Source organism: Dendroctonus ponderosae, unplaced genomic scaffold (assembly GCF_020466585.1).
Source record: "Dendroctonus ponderosae isolate FM_Combo_2020 unplaced genomic scaffold, Dpon_F_20191213v2 Dpon_F_20191213_8, whole genome shotgun sequence".
Taxonomy (NCBI): Eukaryota; Metazoa; Arthropoda; class Insecta; order Coleoptera; family Curculionidae; genus Dendroctonus; species Dendroctonus ponderosae.
This window is the reverse complement of record NW_026019016.1, coordinates 892,907-914,606: the sequence shown is the minus strand read 5'-3', so window position 1 is coordinate 914,606 and position 21,700 is coordinate 892,907. Positions and strand designations below refer to the sequence as shown.

Below are 21,700 nucleotides of genomic sequence, written 5' to 3'. Positions count from 1 at the left end.
AAAATATAAATCACTTTTTCAGTACTGTTTTTGAACGCAAAGTTTGCAGCCGGCAGTTTCAACCTTTCCGACAATTTTTCCATGTTTCATTGAATGGCTCTCAAGTTCACTGTTGAGACAACTTAAGCGAACACGTTCTGAGCGCGTGCTTCGCCAAATCCAAGTGCTCAATCTGATGTCCAGCTGTGCAAAATGTTGAGCCTTTGGTGGCATAAATCCGCAGCATATTTGCCCTATTGGGCGCGATAACGCTGTTTTGATTTGTAATATCAAAAATGCAGCTCCCACATGGAAACGACGCTCCAAGATGGATTCGTTCGAAAACTTGTATAGCGAAGCAGCAGCAAATTGAATGTAAATATGCCACCTTTTGTTTGTTCCATTTAAAAAGGATTCGACACTGAAATTGTATTCGGGAATAGCAGGATTTGGCTCTTATTCGAATTGTGTCGGGCGTTGTACCACCTTGGAGAATAAATAGGTGCATTGTTCGTTTCCATTTCTGATGGGTAAAGCTTGAAAGGCTAAAGCTAAGTCAGGAGTTCTTGCACAAACACATGTGCTTTTCGATTGATGTTTTTCACAGTCTCATATAAAGCAATAAAATTTGTCCAGGTTTGTGCAGAAAGACACAACATTTTTTCAGTAGAGGATATTAAAGAATACAGAAGAATCTGTACTCATATGTGATCTTTTCCCATATTAAACCGGTTTTGCCGCTTTCATTTATTATTGAAAAGAATTTAATTTAACAGCCGCTCTCTGATGATGATGCTTTAAAAATTCAGTTTATTTCCCTTTCTATATATTTCAAACATGCAGGCTTGTATTTTAATACCGAAAGTCACCAGTTCCGGCACTAAACTAAAATTCGTTATTTCTGTATTCGATGTTTAAATATTTATTAAAGAAATGCCGCCTCGTCTCTCGACGCTTCCATTAGCGTAGTACTTTTCGTTTATTTATTTACACATCGATGGCATCTCAGTCAGTCAGTTAATAGAGCAACAACATTTTTGAATGCATTAATGGTTTGATGGTAAAAACGCCTAATGGTTTAATTTCATTAATAATTAATACATTCACTCAACATTCATTTTTCTATCTAGGAAATAACAAAAAATGGCGTCCATTGTCCTGCAAAGGACTGAAAATAAATGCTTTTAAAGGCGTTTTCAACAAACACCCTAAAAACCATAAATTCACTATTATATTTCAATGTCCTTTGAATTATAAATTTTTGCATTTGTTTAATTTTCATATTTAATATCAGCTTTAAATGTGAACGGTATCACAAGTTCAATCAGTTTTTTGGGGTTTATATATAAAGCAGAATGCATAAAAAGTGTGCATTTAATTCCGTCCAGTCCGCGGGCGTCATACGCTCGTAAATTATGTTGTTCCGCAATATTCATGATGACAATTTTCAGTCACTTTGCAACGAGAAATTATGTTGTAAATGCGCAAATTTATTAATTCCGGTATAGAGGGAAATAGCTTCTGGTGGCCGGTTTTGCAATTTTTGCCTATTTTGCTACAAGGTTTTGTCGAGTACTTTTAATCTAAAATGTCTGATTTTGTATTTTCACAATCATTGTTTAATGTATGTACTTTTGCTAGTGATTCATTGGTCGCAAATAGTAATGTTAAATTTTTCAGGCTTTTCCTGAAGGACTTGTGGTTGATTTGTCTCCGATTTCCCTTTGCATAAGGTCAAAAGTGAATTCGGCTGGGAAATTTTGCATTTGAAATGTGTGCTTCTTGAGGAGATCCGACTTGATTATGGCGGGTTAATCAAAAAAATCCATCCACGTTAAGGTTTCACATGCATTGACCCCGTAAAAAACTCTTTGTCCCAACAGAAATATTGACCATAGAATGTGTGCGATTAAATTGCCAAATACTCCAAAACAATGGAAAATTTAGTGGATTTAGTCAACTTTATTAGTATACGCTTAGAGCTCTGCTTTTGTTCTCCTGCTTGATTTTAAAATTCCTTTTGGGCTGTAGCTGCTCTACATGGCTGTTACAACGCTTCTAGTGGATTATTCAACAAATGCTCTGATGTCAGCAGATTGCATTTCTAAAATGATAATCTGTCAAGCCTTGAGTATGGAGGTAACAAAGGAAATTATTTAGAATCTTCAAGGGGATCTGAAGAAATAAGGAGCGAATTTTATTCAGTCGTATAATTTAAAATAATTTTATTAATCATCCCATACAAGTGCATTGGACGTGAACAAATCCAATCGTACACGAATGCATGGAATCGATTTCCAGACACCATTTATTGGCGGGTGTCAGTTTTCCGACTGCTATCGGTTCCGAAGAGATTCGAATTTCAAAAGCTTCAAGAATTTCCACAAGGGATATGATTAATTATCGGCTACGGACAGGCGTGTGATTGGCACTCCTTCATTTCGTTTTCATTCAGAAAAATTCATAAAAATGGATATTTGCGCCGAGTCGATTCCAAAATATTAATGTAGTTTCTATTGGAAAGTAATAAAAAATAGTAATTTGAAATTTTCAATAATTTCTATTATTTAAACTTTTCTAATACGCCCGCTGAGTAGAGCAGATATGAATAAATAATCTGTTTTAAATGCCTCTGTTCCGAACGGAACATCCTCTCTGTTTGTGATTTTAAATAGAAATACATACTTTATAGGCATGGAAACTTTCGTTACGCGCATTGTCCATATAATGCCGGTTTCTATGCTAGTGTGGCAAAATTTAATTAAAATGTTGCCGGCTCAGTATATAATTTCATTCCCAACTTTTCCATGTGGTTTTTTTGGGCGTTAAGCCCGGTTTTGATTAGTTTTGAATGCAATAAATTCTGCAAGTATTTTTGGAATTTATTGCAAAACGGAACGGCGAAACAAGCAATGAATCAATTGGAATTTTAGAAGTTTTTTCTGATGAGCTCCTTGGCCCTTTTTGAGCCCAAGTGAACTTTAAAAAAACTCCAGCTCTTCAAAGCTGTAAACAAACAGCTCTTAAACGTTCAAACGAGTTATTTCTGGAAAATCGACACGATGGCTTCATGGCGCATTTGGAACGCTTCGATAACTGCACAGTTTCATACCGTGCAAGTTTCCACACTAATTTACATAATTGTTCCTGCCGATCCTTCAGCTTGTACCATAATCATGAGGTCCTGATTAATTATCCAATTCATCTCTGGAGAATACGCCGAATTGTCCAATTATTACGCTTTAAATGTTAATTTCGCCTGCTATTATCGGCCTTCAAGGAATACACTGACCTGAAGGGGAATTTGATTGGCTACATGCAATCAATTGCCGATTGTCTTGTATGGTAAGCAACGAGCTCGAATTTTTCACGCTCTACACTCGAGACTGGATTAAGCTGCAATTAAAACGGTGACTGGCTCAAATTGCATTTCCCGCTGTTTGGGAACGATCTAATCGTGACTGCGTTCAACCCATTCAAATTCAACAATTCGTCTTCAACCTTGATGCTAAGAATTCGATAAGATCAGCAATGGGATTTGTCGTTCTTTAGGGCGGTGCAGGCATGTCTCAAAGCCACACCAAAGTCGTAAATACGAGTTAGAGCATACGACAGGATAGAGCCAGTCACGTAAATACCAGATAAATTACTCTTTCGATTTTTGATTGCAAAGCTGCTCTGTTTTCGAATAGTGGACAAAATACGGCAAATATCTGCGGCTGACAAATAAAGGAATATCTCGACTAATCCGACAGATCATCCCGATATATCGGCTATTTTGCCAGAGCCACCGAATATGCCTCTATGCAGTTTGCCACTTGCAGATATGTTAAACGGCAGTCTAAGCTTTGAAATTATTGGCTCTATTTCGAGCAAAGAAGGATATGGAAAACAACTTTAAATCAATGTTTAGTTGAATAACTCTCTTTAAAAGTATTTTCTCCTACTTGATCCACTCGTATTTAGTGTGTAACAGCTGTACAAAGTAAAAGAAAATCGTTACTGCGTTTCGCTCTAAACTGAAACTGTGGCTGAAATTATAATATGGCAAAAGCCGTTGCAGATTACAGTGTCCGATATTAGGTTAATACAAATCCTTTTGCAATGCGTTTCGTCTATGGAAATTTGCATGCCAATTGGTCCATTGCAAGGATAGGAATTTACATGATTACAGAGTACATTCAGTATCAATTTGGTGTCCCAAGTGTAGAATATTGGGACTGATTTGACAGCAGCCGGGAGAAATGGGTCCGAGAGGTAATATAGCAATTTGCCAGCTCGCATAAATTGATTTTCGTGATTTTGCTGTTGCAACGGCTGAAAATTGCCGATTTTCTCAACCGCCCAAAACGCACTCAAACAACCCTTTGAGGCGAAGCGATAAACTTTTCGGGAAAGTTTTTCAGCAATTTCCTGCAAGCGCCAAAGAGGCTTGTCAGAAATATCTAGTTACACGGAATTATTAACGGAATTCGGAATATTACTGAGTTGTAATTAATAAAGTTTTAAATTCGACGATTCTTTTGCTGGGCTAATTGAACCGCTTGACTGGAAATATTCGGGAACACTTGGTGGAATTTAATTCGAACTTTTAGTGCAAAAGTTCTCCGCGATCAAATCGGAGAGGTAATTCGCTAATTGAAAATCCATTAGCAAATTTTGCAAATATCTCTTCGTCAATTAACGGAATTCGAACCATTACTGGCACCAACGCGGGCAGTCGAAATCTACTTCAATCTAAAACGTTGTTTTTCTTGCTTTAAATTTAATTCATTTATCTCATTGACGAAATTTTAATTTGTATATCTGATCAATTTAGCACAAGCATTTTAGGCGAGCAGCAAAAACAGTGAATGAATGAGGAATTTATGAAAAAGGAGAATTTCAGAGCCTCTAGATTGCAGAAGGTAACTTTGAAAAATCATTACTCTCAAACGTGAGGCTTCAGATACCGCAAATTTCCGATGAAGGGGAAGAAAGGTGAATTGGATCAATTTCCGGGACTTTTGATTCCATACAGTCAAAGAGGGATTTTGATGAATTTTTCCTTATTGTCGTCCCGAAAACTTTCTATTTGCATATTAGGAAGCTTCTTTGGTCAYAAACAATCCAATGAGCGCAAAAAACACGGCAGAGAAATTTTCATTTTTGGTCGAAAATTTTATAAGGGGGGAGTAAGAGGTCGATTTTACCAAAAAATTCAAGTTTCTCGAAATACCTCGACTTCTACATCATTTTCATCGGAAAGAGACAAGGAATGCAACAAGCTAATTAAAAGGCACCGGAACCTTTCCAGTTCCCAAATAATCAACATTTTCCGTCTATTTTGAACGGTTTTTGCGCGGTCGCAATCTTCAACGGACGATATCTTCCTTATTATCGACCCACAACCTTCATATTCGATATTGGGCAGCTTCTTAGGTCGGAAACAATACAATAAGGGCAAAAAACAGGATTGTAAAATTTTGATTTTTGGTCGAAAATTTCATGAGATTTTTCKAAAAAATTCCTCGAATTCTACAACACTTTCATCGGAAAGAGACACGCAATGCAACGAGTTAATTAAAAATCACCGGGGCCTTTCCAGTTCCCAAATAATCAACATTTTCTATCTATTTTGAACGGTTTTTGAGCGGAAATCCTAAATATTATCTCTGTGTGGGTCGCTTTGGGAGCGCTTGAGAAATCGGTTGAAGAACGTTGTGAAAATAATCCACTAATTAATTTAAACTAAAACTACTAARTAATTTGCAGGAATTTTATTTATATGTCAGATTTTTTTTTCATGCAACTCAGSAGACTAAACTTCAGTTTTTCATCKACTTTTCGGCTTTCTAGGTATMCAACTTTTGGAATTTAAAATATCAATCCAGTCACATTTTTATCACTCTTTAGTTCCAGGACTTTTCAATTAAAACTGAAAACTTTCGGATATTTAAAGCACAGTTGGAAGCTTTGARCGAGCAGAGAAGAAACACCAGGAATTCTCCTTCTTAAAACGTGAGCATAAAAATGGAAATATTTGGTGATGTTTTCGCTTCGAAATTCCCCAGACTGAGCTTGCCAAAACACAGTTACTTCAGTTAATAGAATTAAATAATGAAAATAAAAGTCCCGAGCATCGTTTTCGATTTCTTGCCGCCTAGAGCCATGGCCATAAACAAATTTTATTATACATATCGTGAATCCCATGCACGCAATCTATATTACATATTTTATATAAGAAACCCAGTTTTCAGGTAAAATATTATTGCTAAAATTTTACGATAGTCGCTTATCTGTTAAATTGTCTTTCTGAGATATGGAAATGGGTATTGCAAACTTTAAGTAATTTCCTCACGTAAATGGTAGCAAATAAGTAGTAAAAGTTTGCCGAATGCCAGTTTCGTTCTAGTTGTAAAATAGTTTACAGTCTTTTAGGATATTAAATCGTTGGTGTTATGGAAAATGTCAACGTGTTTAATGCTAGCAGGAACGATTGATGCCTAAAGGTTGACTGTTGAATTGATTGCCTAAAGTAATAATTGATTATTGGGCGTTCAAAATGTCGCGAATAAATTCCAAATTTCGTTAAAAGCAAATACAAATCCAATGCATTTATATTCGACTCTCCATTTGGAGGAGTTCAATATTAATATACATATAAGTTCGGTATCTGCCAGCTGGTTCCGAATCATTCTGAAGGAAAGTTTTGAAAAACTTTCCATTACTGACAAACACTGGATAGAGGCAAGTAGAATAATAAGAACGGAGAATTACAGACATTTCGGTTCAGATTTGAAAGTTTTCGGAACGAGTTGCACAGAAGGGAAATCAACGAGCCGGCGAATTAAAACGAATTTAAATATAAATGGAGTTAATTGAAAAGAAAATCGCGATCGTCTGGCTTTATTGGCCCTTAAACCGGATTAGAGCCGACTCGGAACTAACTGTTGCCAAAATTCCAAAAATTTCTCAATATTGTAAACTCGTGTACTTCTCGGAAAGAAATGTTTCTTCAAAGATAAATTTCGCATTTTCTGGCTCAGACCCGGCTCACATTAGTGTTAAGCACTTCATGGCTGGAATATTAAACTTTACTTCCCTGCGGTATAAATTATACGTGATATATGGGTTTGGTGTTAAATTTACCGCAAACGCCATTGTTTACACTAGATTACATCTGATTCATATAAATCTAGTCTTGGAAATGAGGATTTCTCGAAAATGTTTTGACTACATGCGTGTGATTATCTAGAGCTTATGCGTCCAAACCAACGAAACAACAAAATAAGTCGAGAGGTGTAAAGCAGCAGATGATTTTATTGCAAGGCGGCGGCTCAAGAAAAATTACATTTTCGCTGAAGGTGCGATTTTTGAGCGTTTGTGTTCAGGCCCATTTCGATACGTCATAAAACCGAAGATAAATCAACATTGACGATAAGCACTTTCATAAATCACCTACGGGCTCAGAATGGAGCCCATGTTGTTTACAAAAAGCCACATTACAAAGGATAAAAGCCATGATTGTAGGTAATGAGAGTTGGCTCCAAATATATGTCCTAATTATATAGATGAGCCTTCTAGCGATGCTTTCAGATAGGCGGATCTTTTCCATGCGTTCCGATTCGCCTAAATATTCCAACAATTACTCACGGGAATGTGAAACTTTGCGATAGTTTAAATTTTCAATAGCTTTGCCGGTTGTTTGAAGCAGACAAATAGAGGGTGCGAAAAACGTTAATGTCCAGAATATGTCTTGTATGGTTCAGATTATATCTTATAAAGGGCTATTTTACTCTACCGTTAGCTTTGTCGATAAAATATATGGGCGACCCTTTGGTTTTCTGTGCTGAAAACGTTTCCATTTCCTATTCGTGGATTTAAAGCGATCGAATTTGTTTTGAAACGTGACGGGAATAATTCTGATAATTTATCGGCAGAATATGGAAAGTATTCATATTGGGCTCAGGAGTAGGTATAATGCGTTATTAGTAGTATCTGTTGAGTTCCATACGAACAAGAGAATGAAGGTGTTTTTCTTAATTTTTGGTGGCAGTTAAGGTCAATTTCATCCGGAGAAATGGTTGGAAACAACAGGAGCGTCACAAATCATTTTGCTGGCTCATGAAACATAAAACGACACAACGTCCAGTTATATTGGTGACATATATTTCATGTATCGAAACGCCTTTCTCTTGTAAATAAAGCGACGAACATGTATTCGATTTATCTCCTGATTGCGCGATTTATCGAGAGATCTCGGCGTCAAACCAGATTTATCTGCGCCAATTTTTTGACATAACGAGATCGTGATAGGACGACAAGGAACTGCTCGATCGAATCAATTTTTTCGGACAAAAACACCAGCATTTGTCGCACAGAAATTACCTTATTTTGCCACCCCAAATCCCCCGTTGAAAGACAGATTTTCTCTTAACTGGAACTGTGTGATAGCGCTTGTTTAAAGCAACTGCAACTTTCTTTGATCTTAAAAACTATTTTTTCTGTCAGGAGAAACTATCGAATAAAATGGGCAACGCTTAGAAATTTGCTACTTTGCCGGCTTAGGGCCCTGAAAGACGATCAGGTGCATCGGTTTCCAAAGTTTTTCTTTTTAAAGTTTCACCGGCAAATTGATTTACACGAGTCCCACCCTTGGGCCAACGCAACTGAATCATTGTCAATTGCTAAGGGAAAACTACTAAATATTAGAGTTTGGTAGGGAACTTTATTAATATTCACAATAGATAAACCGGGCGTTTGGCTTTCGAGGGTTTGAGAACGCTTTTTGCAGCAATACAAAGCCCCATTGTGCCCAACCATGTTTGGCTCTGGACTCCTGCTCTTTCACAGCGAATGTTAGTCTAAAGTGGCTTTGGATTGCGAATATTTTTTTTCTGGGAGCAAATAGTTGACTCCTAATATCTTTTCTTGAAGTTGATTTTAACTGTGTGTGTTCACCCTGTATTCTATGTAGGGTTTTATAACGCAAAAAAACGTCTGATGTCACTCATAAGCCAACTGAAAGGGTGGCGCGCGAAAACAAAACATCGGGGATGCATAAAACAAATGTTCCGGCATAATAAGAGGGAAAAAGGAAAACATGAAAAGGCTCGCAAAAGGCAAAAAAACGTTAAAGAGCGAACAGGGATAATAAGAGAATAAGCTATGTTGTTTATTCTAATGAGGCTGGCGTCAGGAGGGCAGTTGAGGGACAAAATCAGGCTTCTAATTTGCACTTGGAACACAGATAAGGGGGATTTACAAAATTAATTTTTCTTTGGGGACTGCTCTCGACGAAATTTGAATATGCCCTTTGAATTCGCTCTTATGGGCGCTGAACTCAATACTTTCACGAGATATCGTCATCACGGTAAATGGCTTTGGTAAATAGCGAGCCGTTTTACCTGTTTAGGGGCCCAGTGTTGAGGGTAAATATCCAAAAAAAAGTGGAATGCAACCGATGAAACAAGTAAATTAATTTGCATTTCACGGGCTGAAATATTGATGACAAAAATGTTTGTTCTATTTGGAAATTAATTTCATTCAAAGTTCGTTTTCTTGCACATTGACCTGCTGGTTTCCTGCAATAATTGGCTAAGGCCTAAGTAAATAAATCAGGTTATATTTAGTAGGGCATTCTAAATTCATGCAAACACCCACTTCGGAACTTTTATTTCAAAAAAATATAAAAGCCCCCGAAGAATACATATCAGATTTTGATGGAAAAGGGGAGCGAAACAAATTCCCGACAAGAAGGAAAAGTTAGATTTAATAAGGCTGTAAAGTTTTATTTATTCAACAGGGAAGAGCTTTGAAATTTCGTGCATTCGTGCGTTAGAATAAACATATTTTTTTAATACTATCTACTTTCACATACCAAATGTTTCACTTTCAATTCAAAGTGGCTGGTTCTAAGGAATGGATTTTACTGATTTTGAAACAAAACTTCCGAATTTTTTCGGCCTTCAGCTGTAAGCAATCCTGATTTATTTTCCTGACTGCGTGTACTTGTTATGATATTCTTCCGGGGTCTTACTCAAAGTGTGAAGTAAAAATTTTGAACATTGTTTATTTCATATAGCGTTTCGGCGAGACAACAGCGCCATCATCAGATTTAAAATTCAACACAAACCCATAATTGGGAAACATTAGAATCTTTCAGAAAGAGAATCTTTTTCTCTCTTTCTGAGAGAGAAAAAGAATCGAATGTTTCCCAATTATGGGTTTGTGTTGAATTTTAAATCTGATGATGGCGCTGTTGTCTCGCCGAAACGTTATATGACATAAACGAAATGAAAATAAAAATGAAAATTTGCCAATAGTCAAATTTAAGGTTTCAAGAAGGCATAGAACTAAAAGAACGTTGATTTTTACCAATCATGAGTTTGTGTAACTTTTAAATCTGATGATTGCGCTGTTGTCTCGCCGAAACGTAATGAAATAAACGATATTCAAATGACACGCAGTCAGGAAAATAAATCAGAATTACTTAATAATGTTGAGTTTAAATAGTATTCTTTTTCTACTTTTGTACTTAGTAATTTTTACTTCACACTTTGACTGAGACCCAGGAAGGATAGGAATTTGATAACAATTGCACGCAGTAAGGAAAATAAATAAATAAAGAAACAAAGCTGTTAGCAATGACCGCGAATCTCTGCTGAATTTTCCAACCACTTCAAATCGATGGGTATTGAAAAATATCAATTTAGGTGCCAAGGAAATTGGAGCCTTTATTTTCTTAAACCATTACAAGCGTCTTGGAAAAAACAACATAAAAAATTCCTGTGAATAAGCATCACGTGAATATTTTCAACCCTCTTCCTTCATTTTGCTTTGCCACAATATTAATGTATTATTCATTTTTTCTCGCACTTGCAAATGAGCAAACAACAAGGGCTGGAAGTTGAATCTGCAGTTTAGTCACCGATGTATTTTGTTGAACATTTGTAATGACGCCGAGCCTCAATGGCAAGCACCAGAGTGAACTAAGGACTTAGGAGGGAAATTGAAGTAAACCAGAAAATCAACCGGGAGTTTCTAGGTGAAATCCATCTATAATAGCTAAAATTGCCTCTAGGTTTATGTGCCCCGTTAACTCGATTATTCGACAAGGTCTTGGCTCCTTTTTTTGGAACGTTCAATTAGCTCTGGAATGTAATTACTTGAACAAGTGGTGCGGAATTGTAATTTCCATTTATCCTCAAGAAAAATAGAAGTCTTCGACAATTCTGGCGCAAAAGCGGTTAGAGAATTAATTGCAAAATTCTTTTATTGTGCAATTATTTTTGGGGGTTTTCGGAAAATTATGATGTAGAGTTTTAATTTATTGATGTTTTTCCAGATATCTGGGCCCAACAAAAATTTGAGCGGCAGCCGAGCTACACTGAGGTGAATCCTGGACAAGATGCCTACTTACAGTGTAAAGTGCTCAACAAGAAAGGATCGTGTTCATGGCAAAAGGACAATAAGGTAATTTCATTGGCGACCAAATGCGACAAAAAGCCTTCGTGTTACTAAATTCTAATAAATCTATTTCCTTTTAAAACACCTACAAAGTACATCAACTAAAAGCTCTGATCGACGCCCTGAAGCCGAACGAAATGAGCTGTATTGAAATAATGGATTTAAAGCCGATAGCTTCCGAATTATTGTTTTCGCATAATAATACTCCAGTGTGGAAATCTGAAAAAGTTTCTCGCTTTCGGAATTTTCACGGTCCAATAAATCCATCGCAATCTGGAAAACTTTTACATTTACGTCACCGAGTTTCTTCGTTTCAATTCCGAATCGCTTTTTAATCGGTTAAGTGCAATGAATCGACCTAATATTTGTTTTCTTTGCCGAACTCAAATTCATTACGGAATAAGGTGTTATTTTAATTAGTGCGATTTGAAAACATTCAACAATCTAAGTCGCGTCGACTTATTTCTTTGGGGGCGAAAGTCGCGCTTCCACGAAACAAAGCCTTTAATGATTTCGAAGAGCGCATAACAGGTGCTGGCAAATTATTCCCAACTGAATAATTCGCGAATGGAAATTGAGATTTTGAGGAAAATTATTTTCAAATATTTTGTACTGATGTAGCAATTATATTGATTGTAAGGATGATGAAGAAATGATTTAAAAGAGCCGTGGATTGCGCACAATTTCCCTCAAAAATCCGTTATGTCTTTCTGATCTGTAAATTTTCATGTGCAAATATTTTTCTCTTTTCCTACGTTTCTTCGCTGTGCAAGGATTTTGCAAAATCTCGCTTATTTCCTCGTTTAGGACCATAGAAAGGCCAAGGAAGACATCATGATTGAATATGCAAAATAGGTCCAAGATAAGGCCAATAATTGATGTACATTATAATGAATTGAATATTTTACACACATGCAATATCGGCAAAAACTTATCTTCGGAGGAAATATGGTAATCGGGCTTTGAGAGTTTTCTTTATTAAATTAGGGCCGAAACATCCACTGGCATGTTTGTCTAGTCCTCATACATAATCATGAGTATTTATCTTTTGAAATACGGAACTTGGAACTTATCTAGGGGTTTCATGTAGCTTCCGTCGCTTTATTGATAGCTTCGTTTCGTAACCGAAGCTTTTTTACCGGGACGTGGCTGCTTTGTTCATTTTGAACCTTATTTTCAGTATCTTGATTTTAACTTGCATCTGTTTTTTAACTGTTCTTCCAACTAGATCAATTATAACTTGCGATACTTGAGTTGCATTCGCTTATTTCTTCTACGCCGTCCTTTTCATGTAAAGTTTTTGTGGATAAATTCAATCAAGTTTGGTTAATTTGGGTCAGTTTTAAAACAGTCTGAGTTAAATTACCGATTAAATTGCCTGAAAAATGACCCTGAAGATAAGTAAAAGACGGATAAATAAAGTAATACAAGCGCGCTCAAGAAACAATACAGAGCTACTTTTTTTTCTTCTAGAAAATAACAATCTGAAAATGGCACGCATAATATGAAGATTTAAATCGCGCCATCCCCTTGGAGTTACTCAACTGATTGTGCCTTGAATTAACAGGCAAAAGAGAAAAGGGACAGTTGACTTGATCAACCGAGGAGTTCAGATCTATCGACCGGAAAAATAAACGGCTGTTTTATAGCCGGTCGCGTTTTATGATTTTCCATGACCACTCGCTTTGATGTAGCCTTTTTTGCAGCGCAAAAACACGCTTTTCCTGTCAATTTTAGAGAGATACGCTTTGCAACTTGGCCATAAATGATCATTAAGCCACCCGTGCTTTGGCCGATAGCGTTCCAATGCGCCATTATAGAGGGACAGAAATCAGTTTTTCCTTGAAGAAATCGCAATGTCGTCGAATTATTGGCATTAAACGTGGATTAGGAACTAATTCAAAATGAAATTTTCGTAATCAATAATTATTCCTAATCTGCGAAAAATCATTCGGCAGCATTTCCTAAGTTATCTATAATTGGCCATTAAATGCGCTATTAAGAGGGATTAAATCGGCATTTCAACTTGGAAGTCCACATTAACCTGCCTACTAAGAGCGCGCCGGTAAAAACTCCCCTGTTTTGGCAAAATTATGACTTTGTTTTCACGATTTTAGGAGCCTTTTATGTGTTCAAAAGACTCCACTAGCATAATAGTGGCGGTCTAATAGAACCATTCTGCTGTTGATCTTACAGGAGACTTGCAGCTAATAAACATTCGTCTCATTAAACTGAACTAACAAATAAATTCTTATTGACCGAAATTTTGGATAAATCTCCACTAAAATTGTTTACTGCGAGAGCTAAATGTAGTCGGTTTTATGGCCCGTTTTCTGCAAAAGTGATAAATTTGAGTAATTGCGCCCTATAAAAATTTCAGTTGTTTTGGTGCAAGCCAATGGGGTTTACTCTGCTGAATATCATTGAAGCATATTTTTGAAGATGCACATAAAGGACAATTGAATTCGATTTTGTCCTGATGGGCTAAAATCGCTTAACGCCTTTAAGGTGAAGTTTGCTTCGGGTATTTTTCCCAAATGTAATTTCATTGATTGCTGGATTATTGAGTGTTGCTTTGCACACATGAACGTGCAGTTTTATGAAAAATAGGTAAAGCATCGAACTGACACCAAATCGAGCGTAGGTTAAAAATGAAAGCCGTAATTAATGTGGGTTAAAATAGTGAAAAAATGCAAAGGGCTGCTAAGAAAACATGTCACGTCTTGAGCGGGGGTCATAAATCATCCAAAACAGCCAACCTGAGAGCATAACCCAAGTGAAACAATAGCATTTCTCATTCGTGTAATACAAGTGTAATTAGTCTCAAGAAACTTGCCACATGTTGCAACCGGCAAAATGTATTTTAAACGGCATAATGTAACCCCGAATTAAATCTCATTTGCAAGCATAAATGAAAAATAATTGCGGAAGGTTTATAACAGATAAAGTGCCGGGTTGCTAAATTAATTATACTGATCCGAAAGTCGGCTCAGTTTTAATTAGGGTATTATTTTGGGTGTCTTAAATCCTATACGAAAAATTCCGACAGAAGAAGGGTTTAGGAACATGAGAAGAACATAAGCAAGCAAACGGAAGAAGTTCTAAAGAAGAAGAACCAATCTTGTGGTGTAATTATGTATGGAGTGTAAGTCTGGGATGCCAGCACAGGAAGCAGAAGAAGAATCTTGGCCACAGGAAGAATCATAAACTAAAAAATCACCCAGAAAATCGGCATAGGATAGGATATAATGGATGAGGTCGATGGGAGACAGTTAGTAAAGCACACACAAGAAAAATACTAGATAGTGTATAAGAAAAGTGTGCAACCTAGAGACAGTCGTAGAAATCCAGACATGTATATATAAATCATAGTTGCTTACGAGGGCCAAAAACCGGGCAGATTTTGCTTCGATTTAGTGGCAAATCTAATAGAAAACATAAATGATTTTTCAGAAAAGCTTCACTTTCGTAGTAATGCGAATCAAAACCCGCAGGCTCACATGCTTCTTATCGCATTTACTTAGTCTCCCATCTTCGCATATCGTAAACATTTGTTATTCCGTCAAAAGGAGGCTGCAATGATAATGCCCAACATTAGTTCCCGTGGAGAAATATGGGCGCTCCGACCGATTGCCCTTTTGTTTTACCAAATGAATATTGAGGAAAGCGGCGAGATTTCAGAATCGGCTAATCAGAAAAGTGGCAGTTTTGTGGCTTCGAAACCGCACGTAGGAAGTGAATTAATTCGGTATTTGCCTCTAAAAGCAAAATAATTTCACTTAAATTTCAAATTTACTTTTGACTCAATAAAAATTCCAGCACACAATTTCCATATCCTCCTAGAGTCCTATGAGTATTATTTCATTGGATTTTTTCAATAATAATTTATTGATACAGGCCAATATAAATCATTTTGCTGCAAACAAATATTTGAACAATCAGCATTAACGCCATATTTGGACATGAAATGCGGTATTTGATCAAATTTAACGTGCGTAAAATGTATATGTTAATTAAATTTGGTAAATTGTTTTTAAGCCCTTAATTAAAATGTCTATGTGGTTTGGCGATATGCAAACTAGGTTCGGATATATTAGTTTTTATTTGCTAAATTATTCTCATTGGGATTTCGAATTGGTTTTTTTCGATAAAAAGGAAATCAATTAATAAAAGCACTAGTTGATTTGCAGCTAAATAATTAAGCAATAAACGTGTGCCCAACAAGTTGTTTGAGTGCTAATGCAACAATTTACTTCGCATTTTCAGAATAGCATATACGCCACATCCTCTTCAGTATTTACGCTCTTTTTGGGGTGATGGATGATCTGGAGTTAAAATGGCAATTTTTTTAACTGTGGACTCATTAATTATGCCTAAGCAGTCGAGTCCTGACTGATTATTATAGTTTGCTTTTTTCGAATTTATTTTGACACTTTTGCTCTTCAGGTTATAACTACATGAACTATTTTCCATGTTTATGCCTGATAATTCGAAATATTTGATTGCTGATAATGCATCTTCGGTTTGCTCCCGAAGATCGCTGTATTATGCCGGAAGATATGGAGCAAACAATCTTAAATCAGCCGCTATGCTTTGTGTATCTGATGTTCGGAGCGCTTGATGTTATTGTTTGCTCTTTAGTTCCTGCACTAACTTTATAACCATTTCCACTACAAAGCGTTGCAATTATGTCGGAACTGTTAACATTTACAAATTTTACTAGACCATTTCAATCAAGTGTTCGGTAAACAGTCTGCCGATCTTTACCGGGTGTTGTGCATAAATGAACAGTTTACAATATTAGCAATTAAATGAAACAATTAAACGAGGAAGTTAAGTCGAAGTTTCTCCTAACGATTTATAATAACCCAGGTGTCAGGTCTCCCTTCATGCAAGATAATTTACAGCCTCAGCATAGCTCGGGAAATAAATTACATTTTTACTTTTTAATTATTATTCTCTTTGTGCTAGCAGATAATAAATTGTACACCCTAGACTTGTATGGCCATAAAAACGTCCGACGCGACAGCATTTATACAATTTTGTTATTATGGCTTATTTGGTACTGTCGGTCTGAATTTTTGGGAATTTTAGCGGATTGAAATTGGCCAATTTTCAAGTAAAAGACGCAAAATCTGGTAAAATTATGTGTCTTGCTGAAATAGAAATGATGAATAATTTGGTGCACTTTGAGTAGCTTGAAATTTTTTCCAAAAACCTCTTCACTGTTTCAAAAATTTTCAATAAAAATCCAAATTTTTTATGGTCGAATTTTCAGCTGAATGCATTGTTTTTGACCTAAAAACCTACTCAGTACGCATATGTAAAGTGTTTTGATCTAAATAACAAAGATTCTGCCGTTAAAACTCGGGACTGCTCAAAACGCACTTAAAATAGTCGAAAAACGTGAATGATTTTGCATATGAAGGTTTTAGCGAGCTTTTTAATGAGCGTGTTGAATTTCTCGCTTTCATCGTACAAAAATTCAAGGTATTTTGAGCGACTTGATATTTCAAAAAAAAATTACTTACACCCTTTAAAAATTATTCGATTATAATTGAGAAGTTTTCAGGATTTTTAACTTAATGCATGGTTTTGACCTAAAAAGCTACCCAGTATGCACATGCATAGTTTTTTCATCTAGAATAAGAAGCACATTGTGCCTTAAAGAGCAAAACTGCTCCAGAACCGCTTCAATTGGGCCAAAATGTGAATTATTTCGAATCTGAAGCTTTTACCGTGCTTTTTCATGAGTATGTTGAATTTCCGGCTTTATTCAAATAGAAATGCTGACGGATTCGATGCTATTAAAGCGCCTTGACATTTTTCCCAAAAACTGACCTCCAACTCTTTCAAAATTTTCGAACAAAAATCCAAAATTTTTCGTGTTCAGTTTTTAAGCTCAATGGATTGTTTTTGACCTAAAAGCTCTCTACTATGCACCCCCAAACCGCACCTATGAGAGACCAAAAAAATCGCTTAAAATGGGTCAAGAATGTAAATTACTTCGGATCTAAAGCTTCTAACGTGGTTATTAATGATCGTGTTAAATTTCTCCTTCTTTTAAATCGGAATGCTGACGAATCCGATGTATTTTAAGTAACTTGATATTTTTGTCAAAAATTGACCACACCTTTGAAAATTTTCGACTAAAATTCAAACTTTTCCAATCGCATGTGTTAAGCTCAACGGATTGTTTTTGAGCTAAAAACCTCTGCAATATGCATGTGTACGCAATATGCATGAGTTCTGGCCTATAATAAGAAAGATATTGTCGTTACAGATCGGGGTAAAAAATGCGAATTGTTTTGGATCTCAAGCTTTTAGGGTACTTTTGAATGAACCTGTTGAATGAAAAAAGATGGTGAAGAATTCGATAAATTTTTGGCGACTTGGCGAAAAATTGACTTCTTTCAAAATTTTGGAACAAAATTCAACATTTTTCTTCGTATTTTTTGAGTTCAATTGCTTGCTTCCCACCTAAGAAACTTTCCAGTATGCATAGATATGTCAAGAGTTTCGGGTATAAGAAAGCAAATATGTTGTGGCGGCTTAAAAGTTGCCTGAAACGGGCCAAAAATATCAACTATTTTGGGTCTGAAGCTTCTAGAGTATTTTTCCGAGATCCCGTAGTATTTCGCGCATCGTTAAGATGAAAATAATGCAGCTTTGTAAGCATTTTGAAAGATGTGAGATTTTTGACAGAAACGTTTCTTTGTCTGTAACAAAACGACTTAGCTCAAAAACACACTTAAAAATTTTGGATTTTTAAAGAAAAATATTGCAAGATTACAATTTTCATGGCTCTAAATGATTCTAGAATGAATATCTAAATTCATTATTGTTCATGGTACAGAGAAATTTGCGAATTTGTTCCATAGTCTGGTGTGCTGTCGACTGCGCCCAAAAGTTCAAAAAAGCTGAGGCTTGCAAAATGTTTTGGCGAAAAACTTCTTTCCTTTCGATCGAAAAATTGAATAAAATAGTGCATTAACTGAAAGAAATTGGAATTTATATAGTTTATACTGAGAATACATTCGGAAAATTACATGTAACTTGAAACAAATGGTAAGGAAAAACCGTCGACACAATTCGAAAGAGTAACAAATCCCAGGCCGTGTTACCCTAATGCACAATCTCCTGGAATGACAGATAAAATATATACTTTGAAAATACCATTACTTTACCTTTCAAAGAGATGTGGTCTCGATAAGTCTCTATCAACTTCGGTCATCTTTAATTCAACCTCAGAAGAACGGGTACATTCTTTTTTGCCTCAACGAATATATATTGGCCTTAAAAGAAAAATTGAGGTACAGTGGTTGGTTTTGCGGCTGAAAATGGCCCGCATATTTATTTCATCGGCCTAATGGATCAAATCCCAATATGTTTCACTAGTTTAACCGTTTTTTCCTTCTGCTCTCTACTGTTCAGTTAAAATTCAATTTGATCCTCCTCTAATAGCCAAGATCGCAGGAAAATGTCGCCTTTTAACTTTGATTAATATTTTACTGAGCCCTAGATGCGAATTAAACTGGATTAGATTTACGTTCGTCTGCATAACATCTTCATCCCCATTAAGGAAGCGTAGATTAAACGTAGATCCATCAGGGGTATTCCGAAATATGTGGGTAATTGCAGAGTTGTTCTCATCAAGCCACCATATATCCCGGTGATTATAAATCACTCGTAACGTCGACTAAAATATGCGGAATCACATGTTCGTCGAGGAAAACTTTGCCGATTTAAATTAGAGGAGATTGTCAAGGAATTAGTGATACAATTCGCTCAGGATTTAAGATGCATTAGACTTTCTATTAGGAACTCATGTTCGAGGAGAATCCAAGTTTGTTTAAGTAGTTTTTCTCAGCTTACTGGAGTTTGACGACTCTAAAATTTAAAAAAGCTTTCTGATTCCGGATTCATTTACTCTGAAGTAACAATAAAGGGCGAAAAGTGATGCGAACAGTAAACCAGGTGAATTTATGGGGATTATTAAAGCTAACCTTCTCTAAACATGGTTAGCGTTTTTAAAATCCAGGGAAAGCTACTGAATATTTACGACTATGTAATCACCAAAGTTAATAAAGGAAAATATTGCCGGTTGCAACAAAGTACCATCAGCCTCGTTGGCGCGTGTTTTAAATTGAAATTTGTAATAAATGTATCCGCTATTTAAACCGCATTATAACAGGTACAAGTTGTCATTATTGTCGATAATGCAGCTGCATAATATAGGTGTCCAAATCGCATATTATTCAAATAACTAAGCCCATGTGGGGCCAGAAGTAGATAATTTTGGATTACTTCATCAGAACACTTTATAGGTGAAATTGATACAAAACTGATAAACTAAACTACAATTGCAGAATCCGATTTTTTATTTTATTTTGTTAATAATGCACAGTTGTGCATTATTTTTTGCATAATTGGAGCATTGTTTATAAGGCTGAATCAAATGGGATGATGAATGAAAATCTAAAACAGTAAACTGCACTTAACCCACAATATGCGACGACTGGTGCAGAAGATGAAGGGAAATGAAAGGGTGGAGAAGCTTAAATAACACCGAGAAAAATGGGAAGTACTGCAGAAACGTTTTAGAACATTTGCAACAAGCCACCTAACAGACAATGGGAATCAGACTAAGACATCTGAGATTTTGAGTTTTGTGGAGTAAAGAAGAAAGTTGAAGAATAGGGAAAAGAAATACGCAGAATTGCATAAGAAGATAGTGAAGCTATAGAGGCGCTGGAAAAGAAGTCCGACAGCTTTCATATGCATAAGAAGATTAATGTTGTAAAAATATAAAAGATCCAGATGGAAACATTACGAAAGAAAAATTGAAGAAATGTAAAATATAACTCTTGGCACTCTTGTGAGGACAAACACCTTGTAGACCTGCAGCTGAAAAAACACACCTTTAAAAATTCTTACTGGAAGAAGATGGCAAAAATGCCGAAAAACTGCGAGATTATCATCAGCAGCATAAAAAAGAAAACCTTTGACACAAATACATCCTACTGTTGGACAGTCACGTGCAATCACAGTAATTATTATAGTAATAATTTCCGTTTGCTTAACAGCCGAGTTCGAACGCGACCAAGAAAACGCGAGCCTGCCAATCAAACGCCAATTAATAACCACGAAATATTTCAAACATCAGTACAAGAAAATTGGAGATTCCGTACAGTTCGGATGAAATATGCAATGCGCAAACACGAAATCCGGATTGGTGTAATTAAAATTTATTGATAATTACACCTAGACGTATGCACTAGATGGAGCGTATTCAGAAATTTATATGACGATGAGAATAAATCACGAATAGGTATGACAGATTACAATTAGCCGGCTTAATTAAACAGATACTTAGCAGGTATTGTACTGTATTTAATTAAATTATGTATAATAATCTGGACAGGAATTTGTTCCCAAAGTGAATTGTTGGCCGCATTAGACGACCACTTTTCAATCAAGAAAAACGAGCGACAGTTTGCTGGGATTTATCGCAAACTTCTTAATGAAACGTGCCGAATGAACGCAAAAAAAACAGTACCACAAAACCGATTTCCTTGAAGTGTAAAAGAAATATGAACGTATTAGGAAAAATTCAATATGTACTCAAGGAGAAATATCGCTAGGTCGGCATCTGGGGTTTACTTTATGTAAAATATCGGCGGATATAAATTACGTGGCAACTCGGGTTGCCAATAAAAAATTGCTTTATAAATGTCTGGAACGCAAAGAGAATGAATAATTTCGGTCCCGTATTAAAAGCGGGGTTTCGGCTTTTGGCGAATAAGTCATCGATCATCTGATAAACATCATTATCTTTGAAAGTTTCAAACCACGGAAAACTTGAAAAATTGACGGCGAAAAGACATGACCGAGTCCAATCTATATTGCGCAAATTTACCGGAAAACACTCGGTATTTGCCTTCAAAGTTGAACACAACTGAAGTTTGTTTAATTAATTATTTCTTAATAATTTTGAAATTTTTTGAAAATTTTGGATCAACTTTCATTAATAATTACAAATTTAAACCAATAATTTGGTGGCGTTATATAGATAACGTATTCTCCATTTACAGTCATGGCGAACAAAAACTTGATGAATTTTTATCGTATCTGAATAATAAAGAACCAACAATTAAATTCACTATTGATAAAGATCACCAAATTCCTTTTCTCGATACACTAATTTAGAAAAATTTAGACAATTTCGAAACCTTGGTCTATAGAAAACCTACTAATACTAACCGATATT

General features: G+C 35.9%; 1 protein-coding gene across 2 annotated transcripts in view; it reads left to right on the top strand.

Annotated features, from left to right (window-relative positions):
- Positions 1 to 21,700, top strand: part of LOC109544899 (irregular chiasm C-roughest protein) — a 143,870-nt gene that overhangs the window by 58,797 nt on the left and 63,373 nt on the right. For both annotated transcript variants that reach the window (XM_019915320.2, XM_048668902.1), the window contains exon 2: positions 11,309 to 11,436. In XM_019915320.2, the coding sequence (XP_019770879.1) occupies positions 11,309 to 11,436 (128 nt within the window). The remainder of the gene's footprint in view (positions 1 to 11,308; positions 11,437 to 21,700) is intronic.